Raw genomic sequence first — 19,588 nt, 5'->3', positions numbered from 1 at the left:
AACAGAGTTCACTAATCCATTAATGGCAATGAGGAGAAGAGTGACTCAACACAAAGCCCTGTGGAACATCATTGTCTTGGACCTGTGAGGAGCTGAATGAAGTGCCAACTTCCAATCCAAAATAACCGGTGGGATAAAAACTGATGAATAAAATTTGGTAGGGGGCCTCAAATGTGCCAGTCATAGAGGTTGAGTAAAGTGTGATGATATCAAACAGTTTCTTATGCCTTATGCAGGTCAAAAAAGACTGAGACAAGGTGTTGGCCCTTAGAAAAAGCCTGTCAGATTGCTGTTTCCAACCTAAGTAGATGGTTGGCTGTGAATCGTCCCTCCCCGAAACCACACTGGTAGGTGGACGAAAGGCCCTGAGATTTGAGAAACCTGCATAATCTGTGGGTAACCACCCTTTCAAGCAGCTTAAAAAGTATGTCGGGCTAATCGACCCATAACTATCTAGACACATTGGGTTCTTGCCTGGTTTATGAACTGGGACAACCACACTACCTCATCATTGTGAGGGGTAGGCAAATTGGAGCCAAAGATGGTTGGAGACCCTGAGGAGAAGTCGCCTTTGGGAAATATTCAAGTGTAGGGTCATCTGACAGTGAACTGAATCAGGGCCTAGGGCTGTGTTGTGGAATGAGGCAAGAACCTGAAATAGTTCCCAGTCAGTGAAAGGTTCATTATAAGATTCTGCTTGGTGGGGAGTGAAACGTAATGGGATGTCTTCGATTTGTCACTTCTGTAGTAGGAACATTGCCCGATAGTAAGAGGATGTTGATGCTGCAGCAAAGTGGGTCACAAGATGATCTGCAACAACCACTGAATCACGACAGACCACTCTGTAGGACACGAATCTGAACAGCGTTGAGGGCTCATAACGCCGAGAAGCTTTATTCACACCCCAGATGAGGCAGTGTACATCCCCAGGGAGGAGAATAGCTATTGCAGTACCTTTTGTCCACCACAGCAATGGCTGATGGTAGTGGGGGGGGGGGGGGGGGGGACCTGTAGAAAGAGGAATAGCAGTTTCAGTGGTGTGGATGATCACATCTGAGATGCCTTGGACAACCATGTCATTCAATCTGACAGAGATGGCAGAGGTTACAGCAGAAACATGCACAGGCCTGTTGGCTGTCTGGCAGTGGCAAGGAAATGATACAATCAGCAGAAAGTGGTCACTGTCACAGAACTCGTCATGTAGAGATCAGTGTTGCAAAGCCACAAGATTAGGGGAAGAGATCATTAGATTGACAGCTGAATAGATGGCAGGGGTAGCACTGAAGTGGGCAGGAGAACCATCATTGAGGAAGCACAGATCATGGTCTGTGAGAAGCTGGTCAATTAAAAAGCCCCTACTAGATGAAGTGGTACTTCCCCACAGGGGGTGATGTGCACTGAAGTCCCCAACAGGAGAAAATGGGGAAAGTTGTTGATTAATGTGGTCAATTCAACATAAGTAAGTGACCTGCCTAAAGGTAGGTAAATGTTGCAAATGGTAATGCCTCCAATGACACATGAATGTGAGTCCATTCACTGATGACATCTATGTGAACCAAACTACAGACATCTCCAGATGCCCTCACGGAACCAGCACAGTTACGGCAGAATAGCCGGCCATGGTGACCGAGCGGTTCTAGGCGCTTCAGTCCGGAACCACGCAACTGCTACGGTCGCAGGTTCGAATCCTGCCTCGGGCATGGATGTGTGTGATGTCCTGAGGTTAGTTAGGTTTAAGTAGTTCTAAGTTATAGGGCACTGATGACCTCAGATGCTAAGTCCCATAGTGCTCAGAGCCATTTGATCCATTTTTGAACCGGCTGAATATACAGTAACCGCAGAGCATTGGAGGATGGTGACGATGATTGGTTTGTGGGGCTCTCAACTGCACAGTCATCAGTGCCCGTACAAAGTCCCAATTTTTACACAGTCCAATTTTTATAGTCCAATTTAGCCACTGTCACTAATGATGATGATGATGATGATGATGATGACAACAGAAATACCCAGTTCCCAGGCAGAGAACATCCCCAACCCAGCCGGGAACCGAACCTGGGATCCCAGGATCCAGAGACAGCAACGCTAGCCACTAGACCACGAGTTGTGGACACAGAGCACTGGAAAATGGGCAAAAGTGAAATGCATTTCTTAAGAGAGCAATGCAAACTGCAGAAAAAGAGGAAATAAGGTGTTGTAGTTCCAGGAGATGACAGAAGTAAGCACTATAATTCCACTGAATAACCATGTGACTGGTGGTCAGGTTAAGCACAAAGGAGCCAGGAGGGCCAGTCAAGCTGCAGGATCACTGCCCACTGCCTGTCACCAGTGGAGATGGCACTTTATACACAATCATCATCTCAGAATCTGACATCATGGGGGGATCTGGCACCTCCAGGGACACCGGTGGACTCCTGTCCTGATCCTTATTCTTCTTTTCCTTTGTAAGCTTTGGTAGGCAAGGTCTGTTCAAGCAGCTATCTACATCGAGCACTGGGGCATATGAATAGCGAACAGTCCTTGGACCAACAGGTCGTGGCTCTTTCAAGCACTCTTTGGTGTCGGGTCTCTGGTCTGGGGGTTTCTGGCGAGAGGGATTATGAAATGGATCAAGGAGGGTGGTGGAAGATATGGTTTGGGGACGGTATAGATGGGAGGGAGGGGGATGGTCATGATTTTAGCATAAGTGATCATCATATCCACAGGATGTAGGCATTCGTATTTCTTCCGTGCCTCAGTACAGGACATATGGTCAATAGATTTGTATTTCTGGAACTTTCGTTCTTTCTTGAAAACTGGGCAAACTAGCAAAAATGGAAGTGCAGTTGACACGCAAAGGTGGATGTTCACAAGGACTACCTTCATAGAGTGATCATCCACAGTTGCCAATTCTGGGAACATCATGCAGTTGGATGAAATAGGCCCAACAGATAAACATCTGAAGGATGGCTGTGAGATGTACATTTTTACGTCACACCTGTACAACTTGACCTTAACCGCCTCCTGGATGGCATTCCCTTTAAAGGCTAAGATAAGGGCACTTGTATCCATATGATTATTCTTGGGCCCTTTTGGTACACATGTAATAAAATGTACACCTTGCCTCTGGAGATTAGTCTGGAGCACCTCACCTGTTTAGAGCTACAATCTCTGTGGAAGATGATTCTCTGGGCCATCTTCAAAGTTCTGTGTGGTGCAATAGTCATAGGTATGTCAAATAGGTGATCACATGCCTGAAGAGCAGTAGATTTGGTAGGAGAGGAAGTTTTAATAAATAGCAAACCAAATTATATTTTCCCTAGAGATTCCACTTCCCCAAATTTGTCTTCAATGTTTTCGGAAAGAAAAAAAAATTAAAAAAATGTTTCACTGTGGTAAAAGTAACCCCATCAGTCTGAGTACAGAGCAAGTATTGGGTGCAGTATTTCGCTTCCAGGCATCTGGCTTGTTCCTCTTCCCACAGCACAGCCAGGGAACATGGGGCAGGAGGAGGGGGGGTCATATCTCTCTGCATTAGAATAAACTTTCCCATCTGAAAAGACTGCTGGGGCCTTGTGGCCACCAGTGCAAAAAAGTATAATTTGCTTCATATGCGAATCCTCCACCATGGTACCACCTACTCTTAATAAGGACTTTCCCTGAATGCACCACACCGCCATGGCAATGGTTACCTGCTGGCCAGCAACCCATTGCCCAGATCCCTGAGCCCACCCGTGATTGGTGCCTACTCCTAGGCTTCTGTGGAGCTTCCAGCTAAGGCACCAACAGCGTGATCCCTGTGTCATCAGGGGGCTACCACTACACAGGTACACCCTCCCCACCCCCCACCACCACCACCACCACCACCACCACCACCACCACCACCCACCACAATGAAGTGGCTACTGTGCTGGGTTTTAGGCATAGAACCTTAGCAATATTGGAAGGTGCAAAGAAAGAAAGGCACAAGAGGTGGAATATATGCTGTGTGATCTTTCATGCACCATCTGTACTTCTGTAAAATTTGGGAAAGGCGTATCAAGTCAAACCCAACAAGGGGACCAAAGAGTTAAGAATGAAAAGTTGCAAATGCTGCAAGGGAAGAAAACAACTTCACAAAATCAGAAACCAGATCCAAGCACAACTTACACCAAGATGATCATCAAATGGAAAGGAAGAGAGGAAAAAAGAGTTGCAGAAGGACACACTTGCAGCACAGAAATGGAAGTAGAGGTGCAAGGGCTGGGACCCTGTGGTGGCCAAGCACATACTCACAAAAGAGGTGTATGCCCCTGAGGGGATGGCGAAATGGTTGATCAACGAGAGCAGTGGTTCCTTCTGTGGAAGCACAGTAACAAGCTGAGGATCGTTGGGTTCATCAATTTTGGGAAGCATGCAGAAGGTAGGTGTGCAGGGTTGTTGGGTTGAGGAGGGAGATAGATTCAGGGAAGATATTGTGGGAAGGGCCTAAGGATCTGAGTAGGAACTGAAGGTTATGTACAACTTCTGGGATGGGATCATTATGGCAGATCTTTTAGGTGGAGAAGTCAGTCACCTGGCAGGTGCCTTTTGTCAGGTAATCACTGCAGTTCATCACTACAGTGGTGGAGCCTTTGTCTGCAGGTAGGATGATGATATCAGGGTCTGTCTTGAGGCTGTGGCTGTCTTTCTTCAGTTGAGGTATTTGTGCTACTGGGAAGAGAGTTGGGGAAAGAGGGAAGGTCAAACTGGAAGCAAGGATATCCTGGATGGCAACCAGGAGGTGGTTACATGTGAGGGTCACACTTAAATGGTGGTATAAATTGGGAGAGGCCAGGTTGGATGTTGAGATTAGACAAGCGTTAGTTGGAGGAACTGGTGACAAAAGACAATGTTGTTATGTGTGTTGCTCATCAAATATAACTTTTACATGGTCAACACACATTCATTTTTGTATATTAATATTGTAGGATGGCCACCATTAAGTACTTTATGAAAGTTCATTTGTTCTGCACAAAAAATAATATAATTTTTGAATGATATTTACATATTTCTACTTCAACTGCTCAATCCTCTAGGAAAGGTGTCACTCTCAGATTATAACTGGAACTGAGAGCTGAATGGAACCCAAAGTAGAAAGCTTCAAAGTATTTAATGAGGCATAGAATGTGTATCAGAAATATGGGTTAGAAGCCATTGTAAGGGGAGGTGTTCACTGCGATCGACAAAAATATCTTATCTATCGAGGTCGAAATTGAATTTGACTGCAAAGTTATCTGGATGTGATCAACCACCCTAGGTGAAATGAAGTTAATTAGGTCATGTTTTCACTGATTCTGCTTTAACAATTGTAGAATCATTCAAAGAGAGTCCATGCTGAGTAGTGTGGAAGTACCCTGATCATGCGATATTAGTTGGAGGTGACTTTTACCAACCAAGTATAGACTGGGACATCTACAGATTCTTTGCAGGACAGACAGTCTCATGAAGTAATCCATAACACATTTTCTGAGAACTGTCTTGAGCACTAGTTCAACATCCCATACACAACAGAAATATTTTAGACCTTGCAGCTACAAACAGGTCTTGCCTTTTTAACAGTGTCAGTATAGAGACAGCGATTAGTGATCATGATGTCATTACAGCAACGACAGTAACTAAATTTATTAAAATCATCGAGTAGGCTAAGACAGTTTTTATGCTGGAAAGAGCAGACAAGCAGTTGTTAGCATCCTACATAGACAACAAATGGACACAAACTACTTTCAATATGACAGATGTAGAGGATTTATGGGAAAATTTTAAACTGAGTGTAAATCACACTCTGGAAGAATGGAAAAAACCCACCATAGTTAAATAACAAAATTCGGAAACTGATAGATTGTGGCACTCTCAGTTCAAAAAAACAATGCAGAAATGTCAACAAGCAAAAGCTAGTGGAAATTCATGTGCCTACAAAAGGACTGATGCAAGAAGCATACAACAACTTCCTCAGTCACAAGTCAGCAAAAGATCTTGCTGAGAAACTGAAAAAAAAAATATGATTTTACATCAAACTAAACGGGTTGTAGGCAATTCAGTCAATCTTTGGACACTCTGGTATGGCAATAAAGGACAGCATAAGGAAGTGTGAAGTTTTAAATTTCACATTTAAAAAAATCATTCATGCAGGAGGATTATACATACATCATTTGAGCAATGCACAAACTCCCATATGCAGAAAACTGAAATACATATTTATGGCATTGAGAAGAAACTGGAAGAATTGGAAACAAGTGAATTGTCAGGTCCAGAAGGAACCCCCATTCAGTTTTATGCAGAGTACTCTTCGACACTGGTCCTTTATTTAGTTTGTATTTACTGTGAATCTCTTGCCCAGTGCAAAACCCCAAGCAATTGGGAAAAAGCACAGGTGACTTGCATATAAACACATCAAAAACAGTTTTCCATCACCCCAGTTCCCAGAACTCCTGAAGATAGACGTTGACTGTGGATATTTTATCATAGACACAGTCCCTTTGACTGTTCGGAGATGCACTAAACCCGCCCCAAGATGTAAACAACCATGCATGAGCAGCGCCTATTAGACGGAGGGGGTCCGACCGCTGATCTGTTACAGTCATTCCACCAGGAAGGAGGTACACGGCTGATGTTGTCTGTTGTTCAATCATGCCCAGATAGTCAATACCGAGGTTTGATTGTGTCCACATCATTAAATGTGCCAAAAAGGGCTCTCAACAAGGGAAATGTCCAGGCGTCTCAGAGTGAACCAAAGGAATGTTGTTCGGACTTGGGGGATATACAGAGAGACAGGAACTGTTGATGACATGCCTCGATCAAGCCACCCAAGGGCTACTACTGCAGTGGATGACTGCTACTTAGAGATTAGGGTTTGGAGGAACCCTGACAGCAACACCACCATGCTTAATAATGCTTTTTGTGCAGCCACAGGACACTGTGTTATGACTCAATCCGTGTGCAGTAGGCTGCATGATGCACAACTTCACTCCCATGGCGAGGTCCACCTTTCCAACCATGACACCATGCAGCACAGTACAAATGGGCCCAACAATATGCAGAATGGACCGCTCAGGATTGGCATCGCAGTCTCTTCACTGATGGGTGACACATGTGGCTTTAACCAGACAATCATCAGAGATGTGTTTGGAGGCAGCCTGGTCAGGCAGAACACCTTAGACACACCGTCCAGCGAGTGCAGCAAGGTGGAGATTCCCTGCTGTTTTGAGGTGACATTACGTGAGGCTGATGTACGCCGCTGGTGGTCATGGAAGGCTCTGCAACAGCTGTACAATACGTGAATGCCATCCTCCGACCGATAGTGCAACCATATCAGCAGCATATTGGTGAGGCATTCATCTTCATGGATGATAATTCACACAACCCATTGTGCACATCTTGTGAATGACTTCCTTCAGGATAACAATATCGCTTGACTAGAGTGGCCAGCATGTTCTCCAAACATGAACCCTATCGAACATGCCTGAGATAGATTGAAAAGGCCAGTTTATGGATGACGTGACCTAACAACCACTCTGAGAGATCTACGCTGAAACGCTGTTGAGGAGTGCGACAATCTGGACCAACAGTGCCTTGCTGAACTTGTGGATAGTATGCCACAACGAATACAGGCATGCATCAATGCAAGAGGACGTGCTACTGGGTATTAGATGTACCGATGTGTACAGCAATCTGGACCACCACCTCTGAAGATCTCGCTGTATGGTGGTACAACATGCAATTTGTGGTTTTCAAGTGCAATATAAAGGGCAGAAATGATGTTTACATTGATCTCTATTCCAATTTTCTGTACGTATTCTGGAACTTTCGGAACCGAGGTGATGCAAAACTTTTTTTTATATTTGTGTAAGAAGGATAAAGGAACAGACCTGCAAAATTACGGACTAATATCCTTAATGTTGGTTTTTTGTAGAATTTCTGAACATACTCTAAGGTCAAATACAATAAATTTTGTGCAGACAGAAAAGCTCCTGTCCACAAATCAGCAATGATTTAGAAAGCATCACTCACAATAAACTCGGGTTGGCCATTTCTCAAGCGATTTTCTGCAAACCATGGATGAAGGGGATTCAGTTTTCCTACAGGTCAAGGAAGTATTTGACACAGCACAGCACTGCAGATTGTAACAGAGGTCTGAACATACGGAACAGGTTCTCAGATATGTGACTTGAAGACATCTTAAATAATAGAAGCCAGTGTGTTATACTGGACAGCTATGTTCATCAGAGACAACTGTAACATCAGGAGTGCCCCAGGGAAGCACGGAAGGACCACTCTTGCTCTCTATATACATAATGGTCTGATAGATAGGTTGAGCAGCAATCTGTGACTGTCTGCTGATGGCACAAGAGTGTAAAGAAAAGTGTCTTTGTTGTTTGACCGTAGCTGGATGCAGGATGATTTAGACAGAATTTTTATTTAGTGGTGATGAGTGCCTGCTTGCTCTAAATGTACAAAAAATGTTAAGCTACTGTAGATTGATAGGAAAAAACTATCCCATAAGGTTCGAATAAGCTATTAATGGTGTGCTGCCTGACACAGTCACTTTGATGAAATATCTACGCATAATGTCGCACAGCAATATGAAATGGAATGAGCACATAAGGCTGGTAATATGGAAGGCGAATGGTAAGTTTCAGTTTATTAGAATAATTCTAGAAAAGTGTAGCTCAGTTATAAAAGATACCACGTGTAAAACACTAGTATGACCCATTCTTGAATACTGCTAGAGTGCCTGAGGACCCCATCAGGTTGGGTTAAAGGAAGACATTGAACCAATTCAGAGCCATGCTGCTAGATTTGTAACCGATAGGTTCAATCAGGATGTGAGTGTTAAAGAAATGCACTGTGTACTCAAATGAGAATCCATGGTGGAAAGACAACTTTCTCTTCACGAAACACTACTGAACAAGTTTAAGGAAACCAGCATCTGCAACCAACTGTAGATTAATTCTACTGCCACCAATGTGCATCTTATGTGCAAATTGTGAAGACAACATACGAGAAACTACGGCCTGTATGAAAGTATATAGACACTCATTTTTCCCTTGCTGCATTTATGAGTGGAACAGGAAAGGGAAGGACTAGTAGCAGTAGAAGGAGCCTCCACCACACATCATTTAGTATTTTGTGGAATATGTATGTAGATGTAGATGTAGATCAGATAAAAAGGACACATGCTGTTGTAAGTTTTCAGACGAAAGCACTTCATAAAACCTATTGATGGACCTACAGAAAAAGTGAAAGTATGTTTCAAGCTGAAAGATGCATAAGTGAAGCAAAGAATTAGCAAACAAAATGTATTTCACCATTTAAAACAACTTAAAGATCAGGGGAAAAAAACCATAAGCTGAACAGCTATGTGAAAAACACAAAATTAAGGGATATCACAGAAAAAAGTGACTAGCATACAGGGGTGATGAAAATGCTGTAATAAAATTAGGAAGTATCAGAGACATAAATATATAATTTAGTGAAATAACATACAGAATTGCAATAAGATAAAAAATACCAAAAAATACTGATCTTCAGGAAAATCTAATAGAGAAGACAGAAATAAAAATATGCATAGTTATTAGGAAAGATTAAGACAGAGGTTAAGAGACACAGTATATACATTAGAAGTTGGCCAGAAGTGCTAGGCGACATTACTAAGGCAACATGTGCTGAAAATAATGGGAGTTGTGCTTGGGTAGCTCAGATGGTAGAGCACTTGCCCACGAAAGGCAAAGAGCCCGAGTTCAAGTCTCGGTCCGGAACACAGTTTTAATCTGCCACGCAGTTTCAATGAGAAAGAAATTAAAATGATGCAATTTTTTTTAAAAGCAATAATGAAAAGCAACAATAAAAAACTAGACCTCTGAAGACTGTCAGATAGTAACATACAGGAAACAGAGAAATGATAAAGTGAAAGCAGTTAGCCAAAATCAGACAATTAAAACTCCACGTTGGAATATCAACAACATATGGAAATGATAGATTGTTACTCACCTTAAGGATGACATATTAAGTTGTGTCATTTTGTTGTGACTACCTGAAACTCAATGTCTCATCTTTATGGTGAGTAGCAATCTGTCTTTTCCTTATAAAGTGAAAGCCATCAAATATAAAAGTAAATCCCTCTATGAAATTCAAAATTAAACCATAATGATTCAAATTCCATGATACCAGGAAATGACTTATAGATGAAAAAGATGGAAACATGAAACAAAACCTTGGACACATAGGACTGCAATCTGGTCCATGGTGCTGTACTGTGTATTGATTGTCATATTTCTTTATTCTTCCTATCCCTCTCATATGGCTCAGTTCCCAGTGAAGAAACATAGAGTTCCAAGAGACAGATACTGATATCCAGTTTCTGCTGTTTAGTGTTGTTTTTATCCAACTGTAAGTTGCTTTGCTTTCAAAGAGTACTAGTAGCTTAATTGTACAGAGTAAGTTTGTAATACAACAGCAGGAATTATAAGATCCTGCAAAGCGGATCTCCCCCCCCCCCCACCTTTTCAAGCAGTAAATATCTTCAGCATATTATTTCAGAAATACACATCATCGTTTGAAATATATCATGGAGGGTAGTTTACATTTATTTAGATTACAGATTAGCACAGCCGACTATCTTTGAATCAATTTATTTTATTTTTACATTATTGGATAAAAGATAATTTTTGTCAGACAACAAACATCCAGTGGCATTATTTAATGAGAAACACAGCATCAAAGGCAAGACACTTGTAATGCATTGCAATTACATTACAATATTCATATTCCATAGCCCCACAGAGAATGTCAATTAAATTAAATATGAATTACGCCTTCAGAGATTTAAACAGTTTACATATACTGCCCAAAGTGTTTACGCAAAAGTTTATTACACACAGAATGCTGCCATACCAGTGATTGTTGGTAAAACATTGGGGGCCAGTGACATGGGTAGTTTACACGGCCTCTCTTTAAACACTCCAAATGAAAGAACTATACAGGAATCAACTGCTTCACCTAGCTCTTGTTAAAATATAGGGTATATGATGAAAACAACGTATTTTCAGCTTTGTTCAGCATCATACACATAAGCATCATCTGATTAAAAGTGCAGTGTCTGAACTTGTCCAATGACTTACCTAGAAAAATTGACATGCTTAAAACAGAGTTGAGTAATTCCACAGACACATTAAAAATTATGAATTACTTGACAAAAAGTTATCCTTTCTGCATAGGTCTATCACTCCCCAAAGCCCGTCTTGAAGGTTCTGATTCACTTAGTATATTACTGTAGTCTGTACTTTACATTATACATTCATTTGATATCACTGACCTTTCCTTGTTGCTCATTGAGGTTGTATGAGGTGGGAAGAGAACATACTGGATTACACACGGCTGGATGCAATCCTCATCATCCTCATCTTTATCCTTGATGCTTGGCAACTGAAAAAGAAAGTTTAATATATTCTATATTTACTCTAAAATATGAGCTAAGTTTATAAACAGTGCTTGAAAACACATGACAGTCTTACGGTAATTGTTACTACTAATATTAGAAATTAGAAATGGCACACACTATATAGGTAGATTAAAGACAACCACAAAGCTACTGGACTGGGATCCATTTGCAATGACAAAGCAGTTACCTGCTGACAAGCTAAACACAGTTTAAGAGATTGCTTGGAAATGAAACAAAACGTTCACTGGAAGCATTGTATTGTCATCATCTTCATCTTTATCTTCATCTTCCACTTCTTCTTCTTCTTTTTCAGACATCCAACATTTTGCTGTCCACTGGACTTGAAGTCATGGCATTCTAGGCAGGTTATATTGATACATTCTTTCTAAATGGTTACACAACATGACTTCATATTTCTTTTTTTAAATTTTGCTTTCCAAATCAAAAATCTGTAGCTCTTTTCTCATTTATGCGTTTTGTTTTTTTGCCTATCAGTGTGCAGTCTCTGACTACCCAGAGAAATTTCATTTCAGATGACATAATTTTCCTTCTGTATTTCTTCGTCAGTACCCACAGCTCACTTCCATAGTGGAACCATCACATTTTATAGAGCTTCAGCTAATTTTCTTTCTTTATTTCTTTATTTCTTTTTTTTTGTTTCATATTTCAGAGGTATATGAATTGTTCCAAATATATGTTTAAATTTGCAAAGTTTAGTTTCTATGTGGTGAACTGTTTTTGGGGATACTTCATATTCAAAGTAGTTAAAGGTAATACCTTCTCAACTATTTTGCCATTTACTTCAATCTTGGATCTTTTCATGCTTTCCCCAGAAATGACATTACTTTTGACTGATGTGGACATATTAGGAGTCAATATTCTTCTGCTATGTTTCTTAAGATGTATAGCCCCCTTTGTAAGCTATCTTCTGTCTGTTGAACAACAACAACAACAACAACAACAACAACGTCAGCATATAAAGTACTACTTAAACTATACTATGCAAGAGCATTATACTACATTTGAAAATTCATTTCCATCTTATTATGACTTCATCAACAACTATAGTCCGCCCCTGGTAGCTGAGTGGTCAGTGCAACGGAATGTCGTACCTAATGGCCCGGGTTCGATTCCTGGCTGGGTCAGAGATTTTCTCTGCTCAGGGACTGGGTGTTGTGCTGTCCATATCATCATCATTTCATCCCCATCATCCAAATCGCCAAAGTGGCGTCAACTCCAAAGACTTGCACCAGGTGACCGATCTACCCGACGGGAGGCCCTAGCCACAAGGCATTTCCATTTCCACAAAGGCATCAAAAAGTTGTTTTTTTTTTTTTGGGGGGGGGGGGGAGGCAGTAACCTTGGCTAACTCCTTTATTGTTTTTTACTGGTGCTGTCAGTTGCTTCCCCATATCAATTGTGTCACATTTGTGTTCTGGTATAGATTTTTGATCACTTTTAATGTATTATATGCTAAGCCTTTCCTTATCAAAATTTCCCATAGCACATCTCTATTCCCTTCTTTTCCCCACCATTTATTTCAATAAGAAAATGACATCTATTGTAGAGCTGTCCCATCTGAATGCCATCTGTTCTTCGCTGATGATAGTGTCTGCTATACACTTAAGCTTACCAATAATTATTCTGGAGTAAATGATGCCTCTAAATTTTCACATTCACTCCTGTCATCTTCCTTGTAAATATGAATGACCTTTGCTTTTAGCCAATTTTCAGGTATGCTCCCTTGCCTGTAACATTTTCTCTGCAAAATTATTTTTAGGGAAGTCATTGGAAGAGTCTGTCTATATTGAAGGTGCATTATTCAAGCACTAGAGATGCCAATCAGGTCTACACAAAGTACTTAGAGGTGGGCATTTGCCTTTCTTTGTGCCCATATTTCTTTCATTCTCTTTTCTGTGGATTTCCTTTTTCCCTTCAGACCACACTGTTCCACTCTTCTACCTTGGTTTTTCCTCTTGGTCAACTTGGCATTTTTTAATTTTGGACATCATAGTAATTCTTGCCAATGTAAGATGAGTTTTGGTCTTGGGAACCCATTTCATCATGTCCATTTTAGCTTCGCTCCTGTTATCAAAAAAATTGACTACCTGTTTGTAAGTCTGTCTAGGTTTATTCTTTTAACATGTCCATAGACACTTAACCTGCCTTTCCCAATGTCACTACAGATATCTGTGTACTGATTTCCTGATTGCTTCTGAGTCAGTACTGTATGTCTACAAGTTTTGGACCAAGAATTTTTCTTACAAGTTTGTTTTCCTTTATCTAAATGTTTTCAATGTCTGTTTTGCTACGAAAGTAGTATTTCTTATCCATAAAGGCGTTCTGGTTTAATTACTGTACTGAGATGACTTTGTTTCATGTGACTGGAGAGACATTTTTTTTTTTTTTTGTAGATATTTTGGGCATTTTGAAACCTCATCTTGTTACCTTTTGTTTGGATTCCTTTTTGCCAAATGGTTTCATTGAGCTTTTTTAATTTTGGAACTCATTTATTTTTTCCGTATCCTGTCTTCGCGTACGAGGGTTGTTTTTTAAGTAAGGGCCGTTCGCGCATATAGTCCCGTAGTTCGCGCGGACGCCGCAACAAACCCCCGCGCCACTTGCCGGCATCCTTCCTGTTCACACTGATGCAAGTTGCAGCTCTGTAGCTGACGTGTACGCATCGCTGTGCTACTTTATAATGTTTACAATTATTGAATAGCCCGCCGCGTGTGAGATACGGTCAGTGATACGTTTTTTGACCGCGAGAAGCCTATCAGCTGCAGAAATTCATCGTCAGTTAACAGAAGTTTATGGCTTGAATGCAATGAGTGAAGGTAAAGTGCGTCAATGGGTTAGAGAGTTTAAAAATGGCCGTCAAAACGGCCATGAGGAAGAACACTCAGGCCGGCCCTCTGTGATCACTGATGATTTGGTGGCTGCAGTCGAAACAAAGATTCGTGAGGACAGAAGATTCACAATTTCCACTCTTTCTTTGGAATTTCCACAAGTTTCAAGATCAGTTTTGTACAAAATTGTGTCTGAAAACCTAAACTTTAAGAAACTGTGTTCTCGGTGGGTACCCAGACTCCTCACAGAGGACCACAAAGGGAAGAGATTTGCCACTTCATTGGATTTTTTGATTCGTTATGAGGAAGAAGGGGATGACATGTTGAGTCAAATTGTCACTGGAGATGAAACATGGGTATCCCGTATCACTCCCGAAAGCAAGCGACAATCGATGGAATGGCGACACACAACCTCACCCGTCAAGGTCAAAGCCAAACAGACGCTGTCAAAGCGCAAGATCATGGCAACTGTGTTCTGGGACCGGCGCCGTGTTTTGCTAGTGGACTTTATGCCACGAGGAACGACAGTCAACTCAGATGCCAACTGTGCAACTCTAAAGAAGCTCCGCAGAGCAATTCAAAACAAAAGGCACGGCATGCTGACAAAAGGAGTTTTGCTCCTGCACGATAATGCTAGGCCTCACACCTCTCAAAAGACTCGGGATTTGATTGATTCTTTTGGCTGGGAAGTTTTGGACCATGCACCATACAGCCCCGACCTTGCTCCTAGCGATTTTCACCTTTTCCGATACCTGAAACACCATCTTGGCGGGCAGCGCTTCAATGACGACGATGAAGTGAAAGTGGCCGTGAACTCTTGGCTGTCGGAGCAGGCGGCCGAATTCTTTGAAGAGGGAATTAAAAACTTAGTTGTACGGTATGACAAGTGCTTAAATAAACAAGGCAACTATGTAGAAAAATAGGTAAAAGTGTGTAGAATCAGTAAATAAAAGTTTTTTTACAAAAGTATTTGTATCTTTTTTTAAAAATAAAAACGGCCCTTACTTAAAAAACAACCCTCGTATTTTGGTGGTTGTCTGTTGCTGGCCATATACTCAGTCTTCTCGAAAGATCTCTGGAGACTGATTTTTTCTGCAGCTTCTTTCCAAGAGTTCAATCTGATTTTGGGTTGATGCAGTGCCGCAAGTTAATATTACTAAACTGTTTGCAAACACTTGCCTATGCCTGAAGTGATTGGTTGGTCTTTGAGGACTGATTTCAGTTTGCACCATTCTTGTATCACTTTCTCAAGGATACATTTGAAAAATAATGGAGGCAGCCCCTCTCCCTGGCTTACTCCTGATTTGATTTTGAAAGGAACTTGTATCTGTCAAAGACTGTTTTATGATTGCAAGTGTTTTCAGATTTAGATCTTGTTCTTTTAATATTTTGAAAAGTGATTTGTGGTCAACCGAAATACAGTTTTAAAAAATAAAAAAACCAACAAATGTGTTGACTAAATTTTTGCTACAAATTCTCTGGTGTCTTAAGATTTGCTTTACATTCAAGATTTGCTCTGGACACGAATAGTCTGGTCTGAATCTTGGCTTATATTCTTCAATTTTTGGTTCAAGTTGTTTCTGTGCTCTATCAAGAAGACATTGGAATACAGTTTTCTATGCCACTGATATTAGTGGGATTACCATGTAGTTATTTGCATTTGATCTGTCTCCTTTCTTGTGCAACAGGTGAATTAATGCATTTTTCCATCATCCTGGAATTAGTTCTATTTGCCAATGGCTTGCACGAGTTTTGTGATTTCATTTATAATGTCTCAGCCTTTGATTTGAAGATGTCTGCTGTGATTCCATATTCCCCCTGCCCCCCACCAACAGTTTATCATTACCAGTCTTTTGATCTGTCTTGCAATTTCTTCTTCATTTGGCAGTAATGAATTTGGATTACAGGTTCATGTGGTGAGAATCTGTGTGTTGGTTCTGAGAACCTAAGTAATTCTCTGAAATAACAGGCAAGTTCTTTGCAGTTTTCTTGATTGTTTAGAGAAAATTGGCTGTTTTATTTCTTGAAGCAAAGACTTTGCCATTAACATCCTATGAGCTTAGTTTTGAAGTTCTTATAGAAATTTCTGTGTTGGTACTTCTGAAGTCCTTATCAATGTCAACTAGTTGATATATATGCTGGAAAATGATCTCTGACCAAAACCAACTGCACAATAAATTGAACACCAATGTAATTTGTTACACATAGTGCCATTTCTACAATTTATAGAAGCTGTTGAACACAATCAATTAAAAAAATTGAATTCAAAGGAAGTCCACACAATACACAAAACAATTGTCTGCAACTTTCACTCTTTATTTAACCCATCATCATCAACCTCAACATTAGGGGAATTTCATCTCATTTTGAATCTTGCGTTGCTCTTGCGGCAGGCATATATGACGCTTTTTCGGCAGCCAGCAACAAGACAAAGAGGCTGTGTGTCATGTTGCACTAATGATGAAACATTAATGTCACTTACACATCCCAAAACTTATTTTACATATTTCCACTTGTACTTAGAAACTGTGCTTATTGTATATATGAGAGTGATGATAACTATCTGAAAATTTGCAACAATTCGGTCACTGTTAATAAGCTATATTAATGCTAAGAAATTCTTATTTTAAAATATATTATAATCCATCCTACTTACACAAAAACTGCTTATTTCAATTTTTAAGCACAAGATATGCGACAAAATCGGTATCAGACATCTATACATTTTTTTGCAGTTTTATGCATTAGTACAAGTATATGCACCTGTAACTTCACAAATAATGGAGAGATTGAAAAATCGTATTATGAAATAAAATAAATTATTCAGTAGGTTAAGGGAGACACAAATTTAATTCTGATGGGACATTGGAATTAAACAGTAGAAAACGAAGAGCACAAGAGCGCACAGTTATATCAAAACTACCACTTGGTGTAAGAGCCACAGAAGAAGGTTGTATGCATGAAAGAGATCTGGTGACACTAAAAGGTTTGACAGATTACATAATGGTAGAGATTTCAAAACCAGATTTTAAATTGCCAGACATTTCCATGAGATGTTGTGGACTCTGATCATAATTTATTAGTTATCAAATGCAGATTAAAGGTGAAGAAATTACAGCATGGTAGAAAATTAAGGTGATTTAGAACCTGGATAAAATGAAACAATCAGAGGTTGCTGAGTGTTACAAAGACATCATTAGTCACTGACTGACTGAAACAGGTAAAAAAAATAACAGAATCAGAATTGGTGGCTTTAAGAAGTGAAGGCAGTAGAAGAACAACTAGGCAAAAAGACAATGCTCATCAGGAATCCTTGAAACATATTTTACATATTAAATTTAACAAATGAGAGGAGAAAATGTAAAAATGCAGTAACTGAAACAAGCAAAAGAGAATACAGAAATATAAAAAAATAAGGCTGACAGAAGGTATGAAACTGCTAAGTAGATGGCTAGAAGAGATATGCAATGTTACAGAAACATGAATGATTATAAGAAAGATATATACTAAATATAGTACAATTTCAGAAGTATTCGGAGAAAATAAAAGCCCTTGTGTGTACATCAGGAGATAAGTTGACAAGCTAGTAATAAGCATAGAAGTGAAAGCCAACATGTGGAAGGAATATACAGAGTGGAAAATAACAATCTGACAAGGTGGTCAGACCAAGTTATGGGACACCAAATCGAGCAAAATTTTCCAAATAAACGTATGTCTAAAGTGCACCACTGTGAAGCTAAAGCCATAGAATGACAGCCAATCAGTGTCTAGCATGCAGAAGTTTGTTTGGTAAATGAACATATTTTTTATGTATATAGACTGAAGCAGCAGTACAGTTTTGTCCACCTAAGCTGCTACTGCGTTATGCTGTGCTGTTGTCGTGCTCCACTGCATTTCTTGCTGTGTGCTGTGTCACACTTGAGATACTGTGAACAGGCAATCAAACAACCAGCTATCCAACATTCACTATGCATAAGCAGCAAAATGCGATGCTGTGGGTGAGACAGGGACCGTCGAGCATTGCAGAGGGTAGCTTTAAAAATCGCATCAATGACAGGTATCACTCATGAGTTCCAAAGTGCTACCAGCAGTCCACCAAGCACAACAAATATGCCTTTGGGTTACAGGAAATGTGGTGCAAAAAATTGATGAGTTCTTCAAAGTTGCACATTTCTATAGCCAACGTTTAGTGACGCTTGAGATGGTTTACAGAGTGACACTACTGGGCAGTGAACGATTGAAAACATGAGATTTGGAGAGATGAATCACATTATATCCTGTGGCAATCTGACAGAAGCGGTTGGGGTTGGCAAATGCCTGGAGAATGTTAGCTGCCATCATGTGTAGTGCCATAGTGAAGTGTGGAGGAGGTGGTGTTAAGGTATGGTGTGTTTCTCATGGTTAGGGTATGGTCCCCTTATTCTGTTTAATAAAATGTTAAATGCAGGATATGGACACATTTTACAGCATTGCATGCAATATAATTAAAACTATGCAACTGAGACAGAACAATAAATGCCAATTGTCTTAAATGGGAGAAAAGAATTTCAGAGTACAGCTTGACTAAAAGAAGTGATAGGTTAAAGGACACATTCCAGAGCATCAAGAAATAATTTGGTAATGGAGGGAAGTGAGTGGGATAATATACTGTAGATGGAGACAAAAGCTTGACTACAATACACAGATTCTAGGTGATGTAAGCTGCAGTAGCTATGCACAGATGAAGAGATGTGCACAGGATAGACTGGTGTGGAGAGCTGCTGACCAGTCTTTGGACTAAAGACAACAATAACAACAGCAATGTAACAATCATATTCTTTAATCCAATTAAAATATTATTTCTATTAGAAGTGCAACTAGATATGGAGCATATAAACACTGTTTCCAGTCCCTTGATATTTATTTAGTAAACTTCATAAATTTGTTTAAAATAATTTATTAAGCTAAATTATATTGTATCACTAAATAGTTTTCCCACCTGTTTGCTGTGTATGACAGTGTCAAACTCTTTATTTAGGTCCACATTATTGCTTTTGTTTAATTTATCCAGTGTCATACCGGCATTTACTTTTGCATATTTATATCCTAAATATTCAATGCATGTAGCTATGGCTGATCTATTGGTTGTGTGTATGTGTTGCCAGGCATTGATATGTTTTTTGAACTGGTTACTGAAGTTCAGTTCAGTTTGGGCTATATAGAGAACTTAACATACAGTACAAGCAACATTACAGATTACAGAATTTTTGTACACGTTCAGGTTCCTTTCAAAATTGTGGGGTGACTTATGCCACACATTGTTGTC

At 40.2% G+C, this 19,588-nt stretch overlaps 1 protein-coding gene across 1 annotated transcript in view; it reads right to left on the bottom strand.

The window, feature by feature from the left end:
- LOC126249194 (KICSTOR complex protein SZT2-like) overlaps positions 1 to 19,588 on the bottom strand; it is a 706,154-nt gene that overhangs the window by 514,442 nt on the left and 172,124 nt on the right. Inside the window, exon 18 of the mRNA XM_049950848.1 lies at positions 11,309 to 11,418. Coding sequence (XP_049806805.1) covers positions 11,309 to 11,418 — 110 coding nt within the window. The remainder of the gene's footprint in view (positions 1 to 11,308; positions 11,419 to 19,588) is intronic.

The sequence above is a fragment of the Schistocerca nitens genome, chromosome 3 (assembly GCF_023898315.1).
Source record: "Schistocerca nitens isolate TAMUIC-IGC-003100 chromosome 3, iqSchNite1.1, whole genome shotgun sequence".
NCBI lineage: Eukaryota > Metazoa > Arthropoda > Insecta > Orthoptera > Acrididae > Schistocerca > Schistocerca nitens.
This window is presented reverse-complemented; position numbering and strand designations above follow the sequence as displayed.